This window comes from Passer montanus, unplaced genomic scaffold (assembly GCF_014805655.1).
Source record: "Passer montanus isolate IOZ18808 unplaced genomic scaffold, ASM1480565v1 scaffold13, whole genome shotgun sequence".
Classification (NCBI taxonomy): Eukaryota; Metazoa; Chordata; class Aves; order Passeriformes; family Passeridae; genus Passer; species Passer montanus.
This window is the reverse complement of record NW_024359832.1, coordinates 2,932,483-2,946,402: the sequence shown is the minus strand read 5'-3', so window position 1 is coordinate 2,946,402 and position 13,920 is coordinate 2,932,483. Positions and strand designations below refer to the sequence as shown.

The 13,920-nt window shown below is 40.6% G+C and overlaps 1 protein-coding gene across 2 annotated transcripts; it reads left to right on the top strand.

Annotated features, from left to right (window-relative positions):
• The first annotated feature begins 146 nt into the window (after nucleotides 1–146).
• On the top strand, nucleotides 147–12,939 carry SPATA18 (spermatogenesis associated 18). Of its 2 annotated transcripts, none has more exons than XM_039698960.1 (12): nucleotides 147–346; nucleotides 2,279–2,384; nucleotides 2,490–2,566; nucleotides 3,956–4,074; nucleotides 5,908–6,009; nucleotides 6,662–7,601; nucleotides 8,590–8,751; nucleotides 9,134–9,309; nucleotides 10,959–11,082; nucleotides 11,439–11,504; nucleotides 12,319–12,358; nucleotides 12,828–12,939. In XM_039698960.1, exons 1-12 carry the CDS (start codon nucleotides 260–262, stop codon nucleotides 12,836–12,838), a joined length of 2,010 nt encoding a protein of 669 aa, XP_039554894.1. In that variant the 5' UTR covers nucleotides 147–259; the 3' UTR covers nucleotides 12,839–12,939. The 2 variants fall into 2 exon arrangements, with proteins under 2 accessions (XP_039554894.1, XP_039554893.1); XM_039698959.1 differs by having other exon boundaries at nucleotides 5,878–6,009.
• The last annotated feature ends 981 nt before the right edge of the window (nucleotides 12,940–13,920 follow it).

Sequence of the window (13,920 nt, the reverse complement as noted above, 5' to 3'; positions counted from 1 at the left end):
TCGCGCCGCCGGCGTTACCCGGCAGCGTCACCCGGCGGCCGCGAGCCATCCACGCGCCCCGCGAGGCGGCTCGCTGCCCCCTCATTACCGTGGCACCGGCACCGCCGCGCCAGCCGTTGCGACACCACCGCGGCTGCAGAGGCCCTCGGACGCGGCCAAGCCCAGGGAAGGGGGCCGGGCTGGCATTACCATCTCCATTACACCTGCGCCGCCCGAAGAATACTCCCGGAGGGACAGCAGAGCGAGCTGACATCTAGCCATGGCCAAAGACTTAAAGAACCTGGTGGGCGCGGGAAGAGCCCGGGAGCTGCAGGAGAAGCTGGAGAGCTGGCAGCAGAACTACGAGGTGAGTCCTGCCACTGTCCGGGGCCAGAGGCAGCGGCACTCGCTCGGCGTTCCACACGCCGATCTGGGACGCTGCCCGGCACGGGCGTCCAGTTAGCGGAGTTTTAACACCTGTTGAGCTCCCACAGCCTCGGTTTTTAGCTTTTTGTCCGTGACAAGGTTCCCTGAAAACAAGGGTTGGAGGTTAAAAGTGAGATTTGATCGCTACCGGCTGTGCTTAGGCGAGAAGGAACGTTGAAAACGGCAGGTGGAAGGAGCACGGTTGGGCTTGTGCTCAGAAGGAACGGTTGGGGCGCAGGAACGGTCAGGAGAGCGTGAGGAGAAGGGCTGCTGAAAGTGAGAAGGGGTTTTTCCAGCATCCCATCTCTTCTGGATGGGGAAACCTGTTCGAGTGAAAGGCTGAGGGAAGGCAGCATGCAGCACGGCCGCCAATCGGCTTCAGAACGGGGGGCGGGGGGAGGAGTGTCCGTTACGAGCAGGAGGCTGCCGGTGGCTGAAGCGGGATCCGTGAAGGGGTAACGGGAAACTGAGGGGGTGAAACAGCGAAGCAGCAGAGAAGGTGTAAAATTAGGGAAAGATGAGACTTCGCAGCTGTGACTTTGCTCAGTGGAAAAAAATCTTGACAGTTTTCTGTCCCGCATCCCCAAGTTTCTGTGCCCTCAGGATGCAGATAGTTGGTCACGACGAGTCGGTAACCACCTACTGCGTGTGCTGTGGTTGGTGAGAAAAGAGAGGCAGTCTTTTCAGGGGAAATCAGTTTTTTTCTTTTACTTCATGGTTGAATAGGAGTTACAGTTACATAGCCGGTGTAACTCTCTGCAAGGTGGCAAAGGGCAGTTTTAAGGAGTTTGGGAATAGCTGGTAAAGCTACCACAGAGGAGGCCAGAGGAGGAACAGTGTCATGCATTTCAAAGTCTCGCAAATGGTTGTTGGAGGTAGACCTTAGGAGGGCTGAGCAGCAGTGGGAGCTGACCTCTCCATCATAAGTTGGTTAGGAATAGTCTTTACGGTCTTGAGAAATGAACAGTTTCAGGCTACTGATGCAGAAAAAGAGGAGCTGCTATGTTGCTGTAAAAATGGAACTGGAAAAATACATTTTGCAGCCGTGTTCTTGTGGAAGTGGGCAGGTTTACTGCGCTCCCCCAAGGCCTGAGGAAAGCATGTTGCAGCAATCAAAAGACAAGCTGATGGGGGCATGGGTGGGAATTTCAGCTATTTTGGAAGCTTGTAAAAACCATATGGAGTCATTAAAATGTAAAAACCATAGAGTCATTAAAACCTGAAGACCTAGAGGGTGATCTATGTGGAAAGTGATACACAAGTTATGGGTAAAGATAAGGAAAGCAGGTACAAAGTGTGTATTCTTCTGGCAGGTGCAGTAGTATCCTGAACAGATTAACCCCATCAGCTCCTTTTCAAAATTGCATTTACTGAAAGTGATGTAGTTTTGCTGTTTCCTAGGCATAACGCTGGGTTTTGCTCCTTCAGTAGTATATGTTTCAGTTTGTAACTCTTATAAATCAGGTGAAATTGCATGGAGGCTTCATGTGACTGCTGACAAAGCAAGATAAGAACCTTATATGCATTATTTCAGCTAATATGGAAAACCAGATTTTTGGCTATTTTTAAAAATCCAACAATCTACTAGATTATTATTTTAAAAGATTTTAACTCAACTTCAACTTGTAGTTGCATACTCTTTATGATGGAAAAGGAGTACACTTTCTCAAGTAGTGAATGAACTGAGTCATAGAAGTCCTGATGTTTTGCTCATTTGCTTATTAGAAATGAGTATTCAAAAATGAGTATTCTAATGGATCCAGTAAGAAAAGGTTGGGAAGATGTAATTATGGGGGAGTACATGCCATGATTGTAACAGGAATAACTAAGTAAGAAAGCCCACACAGATGTAATAATGCGCATTAATTTACAGGGGAATTCTGCTGATGAAAATCTGAGCCGATGCTGTGAAATATTAGAACTGAACAGTGCAATTCAAAAGCAGCTCTTCTCAATTCTCAATGAAACATCTCAAGGAGGTAAATTGGTGCCTTGTGTAATTACTAACATATTTCACGTGCCATTTTTTCCAACTCTAGCTTTTTCTGTAAGTATTCTCACCATTTCTTAATGTGTTTTCTTAGATGAATGTGCAGCAAAATTAAAAAGCTGTCTCCTGCCAAGTGTATGCTATGCTTCAGGAAGTGACAACCTTACTCAGGTATGTAAGAAACTTATTTTAAGGGACTAGAACTATGTGAATTTATACCTGCGGAAGCATTTTAATGACTTTCTGTGAATATTAGCCTCCCTCAGATTTTACTTAATTAAATATGTCCTTAGTTGTGGAGACACCTATGGAGACAACCATGCTATTATGGAGGAATTTGCTTTGTATGAGAAGTCTGTGTTGTTATACTGCTTTCCTTTTCTAGGTACAGATTTGCCATTTACATTTGTAGAGACATAATAACAGTATTTATGCCGTATCTCTTTTAGAAAAAATAACACTGTGAAAATACATGTGTAAGCTGAAGGTGTGCATAAACTCCATGCATTAATATGTGAGCTCCTTTTCCTATTTTTTTTTTTAAGGAAAAAAACTCTAAGGATATCTTAACATTATATGATTTCCTAGAGAGTTAAAAAAAAGAAGTGTTCATGTGTGTCATGATACCACCATGCTCCTGCCATGATATTTGGAGTTCATATGTATTTGGTATTTACTGAGGGTGTTGTAATACTAACAGTTTGATACTAACAGAAAAGACAGATCTTTTCTGGTTTGAAAGAAAATAAGAGAGTTGGCTAATTCAGGCTAGGAGAAGATCTTCAAGATCCTGAAATTTGACAGTGATGTCTCCATGTTCTTTGGTTTCTCCTTTTTACACCTGCTCTGTCAAAATATTTCACAATTAAAATAGGACAAATAAAAAGGGATATCCCTTAAGAGTCAGAGTCTAGTATGAAGCAGGAGTGGTGGTGTGCCGAAACCCCCACAAAATACAAAACAACAAAGTTATTGAATGACAGTACACCAGGAATACCAGTTACAGATTTGTAATTCAAAATTTAAAGAAAACCCTGTTGCACAGTTACTACTTTAATTCCAGTAGTAGCTGGCTGTTCTATGGGTTGTTAAAGGCAGCTGCATGTATAGTAGTGTGCTTTCTGGAACAATACTTGCCTTCTGTGTTCTAATAACTTTTTCTGTTGTTTTGTATACATGAATTCCCAAAAAATTTACTTGAGTTGGTGATTTAGTCAATCAGAAGTTGACTAACTGAAAAAAACCAACTATGCAACACATCTGCAAAATGCTTTGTTCTGATGATTCAGGCACTAAATCTGCATATGCTGATCTTCCATATTTCTACCATGAGGTATAAAATAAGTGAATATTTTACTTTCTGTAATTGAGTCTTTCTTTGATGTGCCTGAAAGGTATTGCTTATGTCTCAGAGAGAATGCAATAGCTTTTGTTCTCAGTTTCTTTAGGAATGGTTGTTACTGAAATATTTAGAAATATATCTGCCATTATGCTCTAGTACTTTACTGAAGAAATCTATAAGGTAGAACATTCAAGCAATGTGACTTAATTTCCTGGTAGGATTCAACTGAAGGAGAACTACAGCTGAGAGATTTGGCCTGCAAACCAAAATGTGAATTTCAAGACCTGGAGGACAAACTAAGTGAAACCCGTGCGCAGATCAACCAGATGGAACGAGAGTAGGGAGATAAACTGCAGTTCTTTCTGTTTGCTTTTTGGTGTTTTTCCTTTGATGTCTAAATATTGATGGAGATTTGTAAAATATTTTATTTCTGGCCTAAAAGCAGAGTTGCAAAATGCATCTGAGCTCTATATCATGTGTATACATCCAAAGTGGTGTACAAATGATACAGTCACACCCACATTAATAAATTGACTTGGTAGGTTTTGCTTTTGGCAGAGGTGTTGAAAAACAAGCCAGTATTCTACATAAAAAAGTTTTGTATAGTCCATGACAATCCCTTGTGGAGATATAGTCTATGAGATGTTGCATGCTGAGCAAACCCTAAACAAAAAATTGAGTAGCTACAGTGTAAGATTTATTGAAGGACCTACAACATGTCACAATTAATTAGACAATGTAATTGATACGTAAATACCCGAGAAGATAAAAGTCACTGACATAAGACGGAGGAAGAGAGTTGTATTTCCAGATAAGTGACTAGGCCTGAAGAGTTTTTGACTAGTTACATAAAACATATTTTATGGAGCATTATAATATAAAAATTACTAAGTTGCTTCAGATACAAGTTTGTGCAGTTATTACCAGTTCCATGGCCATTTAAGAGGTAGGTAGCACAAAGTGGCAGACACATTCTCATGCATCCTATTACCATGAGAACAATGAACGTTCCACAAGTCTTGGGTCAGTACCTGAAGTCATATAATTTTATGCCCTTACTAAGTGAGTCCAAGAATGTCGGGTTTGGATTTTCCCCATGCCTATTTCTAGAGCTCATCTTCCCAAATCTGCTTTTCTTTCCCAGTTGTCCCTTATAGTAGAATTTTTTTGCCCTCTTTTACTACTGTTCTGCTAGAAGTCCTTCCTGAAGGAGCTGACTTAGGATGGAACTGGGCAGTCTTTCCTCTTAGCAGATGTTGCTGGCCTTATTACCTGTGGTCATCTCAGTCAGCTTGTTCCTTAAAAAGGTGGAACAAGAATCCTGTCAATTGATAAGTGTTAGAGCTTTTATTGATTCAGATCCTCAAAAAAATCTCACCAGGGTCCTGCAGTAAAGAAAAGGAAGGACAGAGTGAACACCAAAATAAATAGAAAGCATATTTTCTTTTTTCCTTCCGCTTTTGGTAAGACACAACAGTAACACTGGTGTTTGGAGGGAAAGCAGAGATGTTGGGGTAGTTTTTAATATTAACTAAGAGTAAAGGACAGAAGATAAATTTGCTTCAGTGGTTGTCGGCCAATCTTTAAGAATCATTCCTTCTTTTGGGGACAGCAGGAGAGGAATTGTTAGCTTTTGGTATTATTTGAATAACATCTGAGATATCTTTTGACTGACTAATATATTTCAGCAAAGAAAAGAGCCCAAGAACCTGATAGAAGACAATACATAGGTTCTTAATCCATGGGAAAGAAAACTGAGATGGTTTAGTTAACATCTTAAATATGAGAAAGAAATTATTTTCTTTTAGACCTGATCATCTAAGCTAGCATAAGGATGCTAAATGTTAACCAGTGATTTTTCCTATAGCACACAGTGCTATATCTACTTCCCTGACACAATACACTTATACAATTTAAAGTAAGATCAAGGGTCTGCTTTGTTTCATTTGTTTTCAAACTCTGGATTTTTCCTGTATTTCAGCATAAGGAAAGCATGCTGAAATTATTCAGCAAACATAAGGAGCTTGCTCAATAATTTTCCTATTTTTTCTGCTCCTTTTGTTTGATGATGAGGATTAATTGATAGATAGTTTACATTGATAGAAGGACATCTTGAGACTGACTGTTTTGTGTGATTAAGTCTGAAGTGTTCCCGTGCTGAACCATGCAGCTTAAAGAGATTACAGCAACTGGATGAGTACGAGCAGAAGATTGAGAACTTGCGGGATGAGATTGCTATGCTGGATTGCAGAAAGTCTGTCATCCAGAGCAGGTAGAGGCCTTACTCAGAGAAGTCACCGAATCATAGAAATCGGTCGTGTTAGGTAGCATGAATTTCTTCCTCATTTAAAACTGAAATATGCACAAAAGCCAAGTTTTTTCTACTTTGTTATGAAGAAACATAAACTCTTTAGATTATTTGTTCTAGTGCCAAAATATTTTATTTTAAAGCAACTATGTTAGGTTTGAAACAAAACAGCAAATAATGCACCTTTACAAAATACATGGAGAGCAAATGCATGAAATAGAGAGTTTTTTTCTTAATGAGTCCTCTTTTAAAGAGTTCTGCTCTGTAGCTGTAGCGTTAAATTTTTACTTGTTTGACTTCAGCAGTACTCTTCAGTGCTACTGAAAAAGGAACAAATCTCCAAAATATTACTAGTTAAAAGTGTGTTTCCTAGGAACAAAGTGCTTGGCCTTACATGCTTTACAAGTTACTTTACTTTTACCATTTATGCTTTAGGCTATAAAACATATTATGAAAATGCCTTCGTATTAGACTAAACAGCTGTAACTTCTTTAAGTTCTTTGGCTCAAAACTCACCTTACCCTTGCAAAAATTAAATTGATGAAGAAATCTGCCATAGGGAAAAGCATCAGAGGATGGTAAAGTGACATGAAGCTTCTTTGCACATGTATCGTAGGCTTGCTTGTGGTAGGACCTGCTCTCCACCGTGCCGTGTGAGGGCCTGCTCGCCTCCACCGTGCCGTCCAAGGGCCTGCTCTCCTCTACCGTGCAGTCTGAGGCCCTGTATCTCTCCTCCACCATGCCCTGTGAGGGCCTGCTCTCCTCCACCTTGCCGTCCGAGGGCCTGCTCTCCTCTACCATGCCGTCTCAGGGCCTGCTCTCCTCCATGCCGTCCGAGGGCCTGCTCTCCTCTACCGTGCCGTCTGAGGGCCTGCTCTCCTCCATGCCGTCCGAGGGCCTGCTCTCCTCTACCGTGCCGTCTGAGGGCCTGCTCTCCTCTACCGTGCCGTCCAAGAGCCTGCTCTCCTCTACCATGCCGTCTGAGGGCCTGCTCTCCTCCATGCCGTCCAAGAGCCTGCTCTCCTCTACCGTGCCGTCTGAGGGCCTGCTCTCCACCATGCCGTCCGAGAGCCTGCTCTCCTCTACCGTGCCGTCTGAGGGCCTGCTCTCCACCATGCCGTCCGAGAGCCTGCTCTCCTCTACCGTGCCGTCTGAGGGCCTGCTCTCCACCATGTCGTCTGAGGGCCTGCTCTCCACCATGCGCTTTGAGGGCCTGCTCTCCTCCACTGTGCGGTGTCCGGCCCTGTGTGAGGCCCTGTGTCCGGCCCTGTGTCAGGCCCTGTGTCAGGCCCTGTGTCTCTCCTCCACCATGCCGTGTGAGGCCCTGTGTCAGGCCCTGTGTTAAGCCCTGTGTCCGTCCTTCCAAGTGCCGCGCCCTTTGCGTGAGGCCCTGTTCACCTCCCCGGATCAGGCGGGGCAGCGCTTCACACCGCGCCTGCCTCATAGCTCGCTATAACTTCATTTATGCTAAAGAACGCTTGGAGGCAGAGGCCGCTTTGAGGCGATACTTCTGTGACTTGGAGACGGTGCAGAGGATAATATATGTTGCAGCTGTGGTGAGAAAGAAATAATTGTTTCTGCTTTTACAGGGGGTGTGTTGTAAAATACTATGTCTGCATTGGTTTAAGTTGTAGGTAAAATAGCATTTCTGTCAAGTGCAGAGAAGAAAAGCTTTCCTTTTTTATTTTGATTTTTCTTTCTTCCCCCCACACATCTACATTGAATTCTCAATGTAGTGTCCTGCCTGACCTGTCCCAAGATTGGAAAGGGTCAATGATTTATTATACAGGTACTAAAAGAGTGAAATTTGGTCTGAAATTGGTCAAATTATCTGGTCTGAAAAGTACATGGTATCTGCAGTGATCAACATTGCCTTAGTTAGAAAAATTCTTTCGGGAATGCTGCATTAAATACTGCAACACTACAAAGCTCAAAATCTTTCCATATCATGCTTTCCTTATGCTTGTAGCTATGTGTTTTTTTAGATTAATTGGGTCCCTTGAAACCATGTAGATATCCCACATTTACCATTAACTCAGTTTGAAGAAAGTCTTCGTTTTTTCTGTATTGAATCTTCTTTTCTATAAAAATGGTTTAACACATACCTGTATTAGAGAGGCAGAATCTCTTAAAGTGTGTGATCCCAAGACATTTTGCTTACTGAAGATTTTTTCTTTCAACTGTCATTCAGTTTACACTCTCCAATTCAACCTCTTTTCCCAACAAAGGAGGTGTTCCTGTCTTACATGTTATGCTGTGGCACATAAAATGCTGTTACTCATATCTTTGGATGTGACTGCATTGATCATGGGTATGTGATGGAATCCTGTGCAAATATAGAAGATTAGGAGGGAAGCTTTTCAATCTTCTGCAAATAAATTACACTCAAAGAATTCCTTTCTCCTGAGTTAATTTTCTTCTTTACACAGTATATTATATTCCTCCTTATTTTGATGATAGTGGGTTAAATTCATTTTCTCAGATAACTGATAAAAAATTAAACTGGGCCTCTTGTATTTAACTAGATGTTCTTTATGTTTGCAGGAATCTTTCCGTGCGGCAAAGATGGCCTTCTGGAAGGTCAAAATAAATGTGAAAGACACTTTGACTGTATGTTACAGAGGGGCACCTACAGCTTTTGAAGTTGCTGTCCTGGATTATATAGCTTGCCACAAGGATCTGTATGACGTTTGTTGCAGTGTCCATGTAAGTCAAGGGCAGTGGGGAAGTGATGTGATGATCTGTTTCAGGAGCTAGTAAATTCAGAATATGTAAATTAGAAATGCACTGTAACCTGAAGGAGAAAAGAGTTACTGTATGGACTTTTGTAGCAGTTTACTTTCTAGAACAATATTGCTAGGACTAGTATATGTATGACTTAATAATAGCTAGTTTGGTTTGTTTATAGCAGCACATTCTTTCTGGAGCTGTTGTTTTCTGGAATAGTCCAGGGCAACATTACTATAAGCTTTTCATACTGATTTTTAAATGTAGAAAGCTGAGAGGCATATTTAGGGGGGATTTCTATACTTGCTCGTGAAAAAAACTTGTTGGTGAGTGCAAATTACTCATGTATGTTTATTTTCAGGAGGTAGTTTGCTCCTTGAACAAGAACCCAAAGCTTCCATGTCCAGGAGAAGTTGATTTCGTTGTCATCAGCAATTTGATTCGAGAGTTGTGCTGTTTGGCTTTTTCAATGCAGACACTCATTCCTCCTCTTGATATTTCCTTTGGTGTTGATGGAGAATGCTTCAACAGGAACATGTGAGAAATCTTTATATTCAGTCAGACTTACCATTAAAGGTTTTGTAGTCTACTTGTTTCCTAATTAATATAGCAGTTCAAGATTGTGAATTTGGTATGTCTTTAAGGCTTAGGATAGTGTGTAAATACTAGCATGTACATAAGCATTAAAATTTTTTTTTTAATTGAACAGCAGAGCAATTTTCTGGATAAACTTCAGTCTCAAGAGCATATGAAATTTATCATTTAAGAAGAAAATGATCATCAGCTTTCCCTGCTTAGTCTCTATCTGCCTTTTTAAAAATGTTTGAATCTTTCTTCCTCCTTACTGGCCTGTTCTGTAAAAGTCATGTTTACTGAGATCTGGCAGTTGGTGTCATTACCAGGATCATCAGCATGTTTGCTGCAACCTCAGGCTGTGGCTGCTGTACAACATACAAGTATTAATATGCTCCCATCTCTTCTGGTTTAGAGCTGGGCAAAACTAAAATGGCCTCTTAAAAATGGGAATTTTGTTAATAATTTTTCTTTTTTCTGTAGGGTCAAGCTGCTTTTTTAGCAGACAGAGAGCTGTAGGGTGCTTCCATGTTGTCTAGAAAATTAATGGGATTGATAGGTCATTAAAAATTACTCTAAAAAGCAAAACACCTTACATCACTAAGGAGATTTCTAGAAATAATTCAGAATAGAATGGAACCCAGGTCGCAAAGGGCTTGAGAAGTCAAGGAGAGAAGTAGAGAAGATGAAAGTAGACTCTCAACAGGAGAGTACAAAATCATTCAGGACTACTCAATAATGCTATCCAAGTACAGGACAGTTAGCTTTTGACACTCAAAGCTATTGGCTAAATTAAGAAGCACCAACACTGTGGTGTAGTCTTGAGATGCTTTCTCCACCTACTTGGTTTGTATGGCCTTAAGAAACCACATGTAATATGTTTTATTGTGCTGCTGTGGGAGACACATACATGTGTCTATCTAGCTAGATAAATGTGGCATATGTATATGTTTACATGTATGGCATGTATATGTGGTACACACAGATGGGGTGAATTAAAATTGTAGAAATTAAAATATCTCTGTTTATTACATGTGATAGCATTCTACAAAGAGCCAGCCAAACATCGTTGTTCCCTATGCCTTGCTTTGTGCCTCTGGTTATGACATTGTTTTATATAATTTGCTATTGTAATACATTACTAAAGTATAAATGCATTGCTTTTAATACAATTTCTGTTATTTGGTATTTGTTCTGAGTTTGAATCCATAAAGCCAGATGTGTTATTTATCCTTATAGGGGGCTTGCTCTAGCAAGATATTCCAGAAAGAGGGGATGACTGTGTCTGCCAAATTGCTGCTCAGAAGGTTTAATCTGTCAGTGGACATAGAGGCCCTGGCTTGTGTGGGGCTTATGCAAAAATTAAGGTCTAGTGGCCTTCTGAAGTGTGAAATGGCTTTATTAGAATGTCTAGCAGTATAAGTAAACAGTATATTCTGCTAAGTCTGTCTTCCAAGTCCATTTCTTTTACAGGACCACATAAAGAATACATACTTTTGTTATGTGGATAGATATTAGAGCTGTAGCTACTTTTTATCAACATTGATGATTTGGAACATATTTGTCTTTTGGCACTTATATGCAGACATTTCTTGCACTGTTTGTTTCAACAGGTACTATCGTAGCTTTGACTCAGATTTCACAGCTCCCTTTGTGGCCTATCACGTCTGGCCTGCTCTGATAGAAGATGGTACTGTAATTGTGAAGGGAGAGGTAGTCACTAAAAAAATGGTTATGGTACGTATTTTGTTCAAGAAATATTGAGGGAAGGGAAGTCAGTAGATTTCAACACAGTTTTTAAAATTTAAGAAGACAAGTTTTTAACTGTTCCCTAGATGGATGGAGTAGTATATCAAATATCAATTAGGTTTTAGTGTCTCATCCTGTATATAGGATGAATAGTTCTATTTTCCTTAATATATTAATTATGCAGATATATGGCTGTTGTCAGAGCCTGTTCTAAAGGGAAAGCTTACTGTGTTTCCTCTCTGTCCTCAAACCTTGTCTCCAGCATGGCAAGTCTGTCATGGCTTGCAGAGTCTGTCTTTATTAAAACTCTCTGAGAAGAGGTTTGTCAAACTTTTCTCTTGTAGTGTCCTCGCAGATGCAGAATTAGGAGCAGAAGCTGCAGCTGTGGCCGTCCTCTGCTGTGTGGTCCAGTAAGCCTCAGTTGAATGTTTATAGTGTTAACAGCATCAAGTATTTTAACTAGGAATGTAGGCAACCTGTTAAAAATGCTGATGTGCCACATGTACATTTTAACACTGGAAATAAGTGCCTTTGCTTGATGGTCTCAAATGAAGTGAAGCTGAACTGACAGGTAGTTAATGCCTGGTATAATGATGAGTGGAGGTACTGTATGAGAAGTAGATCATAGTTAAATTCTCAGAAGTATCAACTGTGTATCTTGGAGTGCTTTGCCCCTACTCCCATTGCTTTAGTGCCCTTCTGAGTAAATAATTGCATCATCTGGAAGTGTTTCAGTCATTTTGGAGTACATATACAACACATAGTTCTGCCTCCTGGAATTAGTAACCTAAATTTACTCCTAATTTACAAAATGCATCAACAGGGCAAAAAATAAATGTAAGGTGAGCAGGAAGGGAAGGTGGTACAAGTAAGATATATGAAACTTCAGTGGAGTTCTGCATATTGTATGGTTACAAAATGTTTTAAATTATTTCTGTTAAATATGTGTACATTTTTCTAATTGTTAGCCCATCTTATTAAATGCCATAGGTGCCGTCAACTTAAAATGTGAATATTGAAAATGTGAGAGGCTTTTGGTAGGACTCCCTTTTTTTTTGTGTGTGCAGACTGTGGAAAAAAACTAGAAAGCTGTTGAACTTGACTTAGTAACAGTAGAGCTGCACTGATAAATATGCAGATTTTCTGAATGTTGATGGGTCCCCAGGTGGCTTTTTTGGTTACAGTTCTTTAGCACACCTGATTTTCCATTTCTTTGTCTTGCAGGTGGCTCGAAGCCGCAGTCTTTCAACAGTGAGGGTCAAAAGTAAGTGGGCATATTGGTTCCTAGTGACTCATGGTTTTCACATTAAGCCCTTGAATGATCAGACAAAAGAACAAAATAACATGTTGAATGTCTCTGATTCTGAAATACTTGCTGAAGTCTTAAATTGGGTAGGCCTTTTTTTATGCATGGAAAAAGGCTGAGATTTCTTACTTGGAGGAAAGCTTGTTTTTTCACTCTATTTGGACCATTGTCATGGTTTCTCTCTGCTGGTTGCCTTCACTGTGGCCAGTGCTGTAGTAAGTAAAACATGCTTCCTTACACAAGAGACACAAGCTACTGCAAATCTGCTGTCTTGCTTTCCTGCCTTTCAAATTCCAAAGAGATAGCTAAGTGGTGACAGTGAAGTGAGGGATTTCAGGCAATATGAATGTGTGCCTATCTTGAAGCCAACCCAATTTAGAGATTTAGAAAATACAGTAGCACTGAAATGTACCTTTTTCTTCCATAGGACGCTGCTAACTCAACATCTTCCTGCAGTGCAATACAACTGGATTCATCGACTTTGCTGGTGCCATTTCTCCTCAGAAATGCCTCAAATCTCTCAATGAATGGCAATTGTCACTCCAAATGGAATTTGTGTTCAGTGTGTTTTTTAGAACTATAGAAGGCTTATTTGTAATTTTAGAAACGAAACTCTTTTGGTTTAAAAAAAAGTGCATGCAGTACAGGATCATCTGGCAAAATTTGCAAAGCTCTCAGGAATTATGAAATCTTGCAGGTGGAGATAGAATTTTTGCATCTAGAATGTTTGCTTCCCCCAGATTCCAAATGATGCAGTTTAGCTTGATAGGATGTTTAATATAACCTAAGTGGTGAATGTTGCAGAATGTTGAGGTTAGCTGTTAGTTGAAAACAATGTAATTCATTGGTTCTTATTTACAGTTTTAGAAAACGCGACAATCATAGGATGTGGCAGTCTCCCACAGCAGCCTTTTAATATATCCTTGTGATAAACTGAATTTTCTAACTACAATGCAGAAGTTGCACAGAGCAGTCATAAACTGTCAATAGTCCAGCAATCCCAGGGCTTTATTGGCATTTATGGAAGAATGCTCATTTGTCCTTTAGCAAGGCAGTAATAGTCCTTGTTTAAATACATCCTGAGTTAGAAATTATTATAATAAAAATTTGTAGTTTGATACTAGAAGTATTTTGAAAGTGTGCCACTGAGTATTTGTAGGCTTGCAATATTTGATTGAGGCCTCTTCAGTGTCACACTTAATGGGCTTTCATACTGTATGGATAGATCAGTAATTGTTATGAATACAGTGAAAAAATCCTGTCCAGTTATCTCTTACTGTGGGCATTTATTGCACTTTAAGTGTAAAAATGGGAGAGACCTGAAGAGATCTAACAGTGGTAAGATGTGGGATGACATGCCGTCCCACTCATACCAGTTGGCTCTCTGAGCCAGAAAGAGATGACCAGAGCCTGGAGAGGGTGTGCAGGTCGGTGGAGAACACCCAAAGGAATAGCACCAAGGACCTCCAGCCATTGCAGGCAGAGAGCTTCACCAGGGGCCCAGCTTAAATCCTCTATTC

Coding starts and splice junctions, on each gene's coding strand:
- SPATA18 (XM_039698959.1), top strand. CDS start 260: ATGGCCAAAGACTTAAAGAACCTGGTGGGCGCGGGAAGAGCCCGGGAG. Junction 2,385..2,489: donor CAATGAAACATCTCAAGGAG/GTAAATTGGTGC, acceptor GTGTTTTCTTAG/ATGAATGTGCAGCAAAATTA. Junction 9,310..10,958: donor GAATGCTTCAACAGGAACAT/GTGAGAAATCTT, acceptor TTGTTTCAACAG/GTACTATCGTAGCTTTGACT.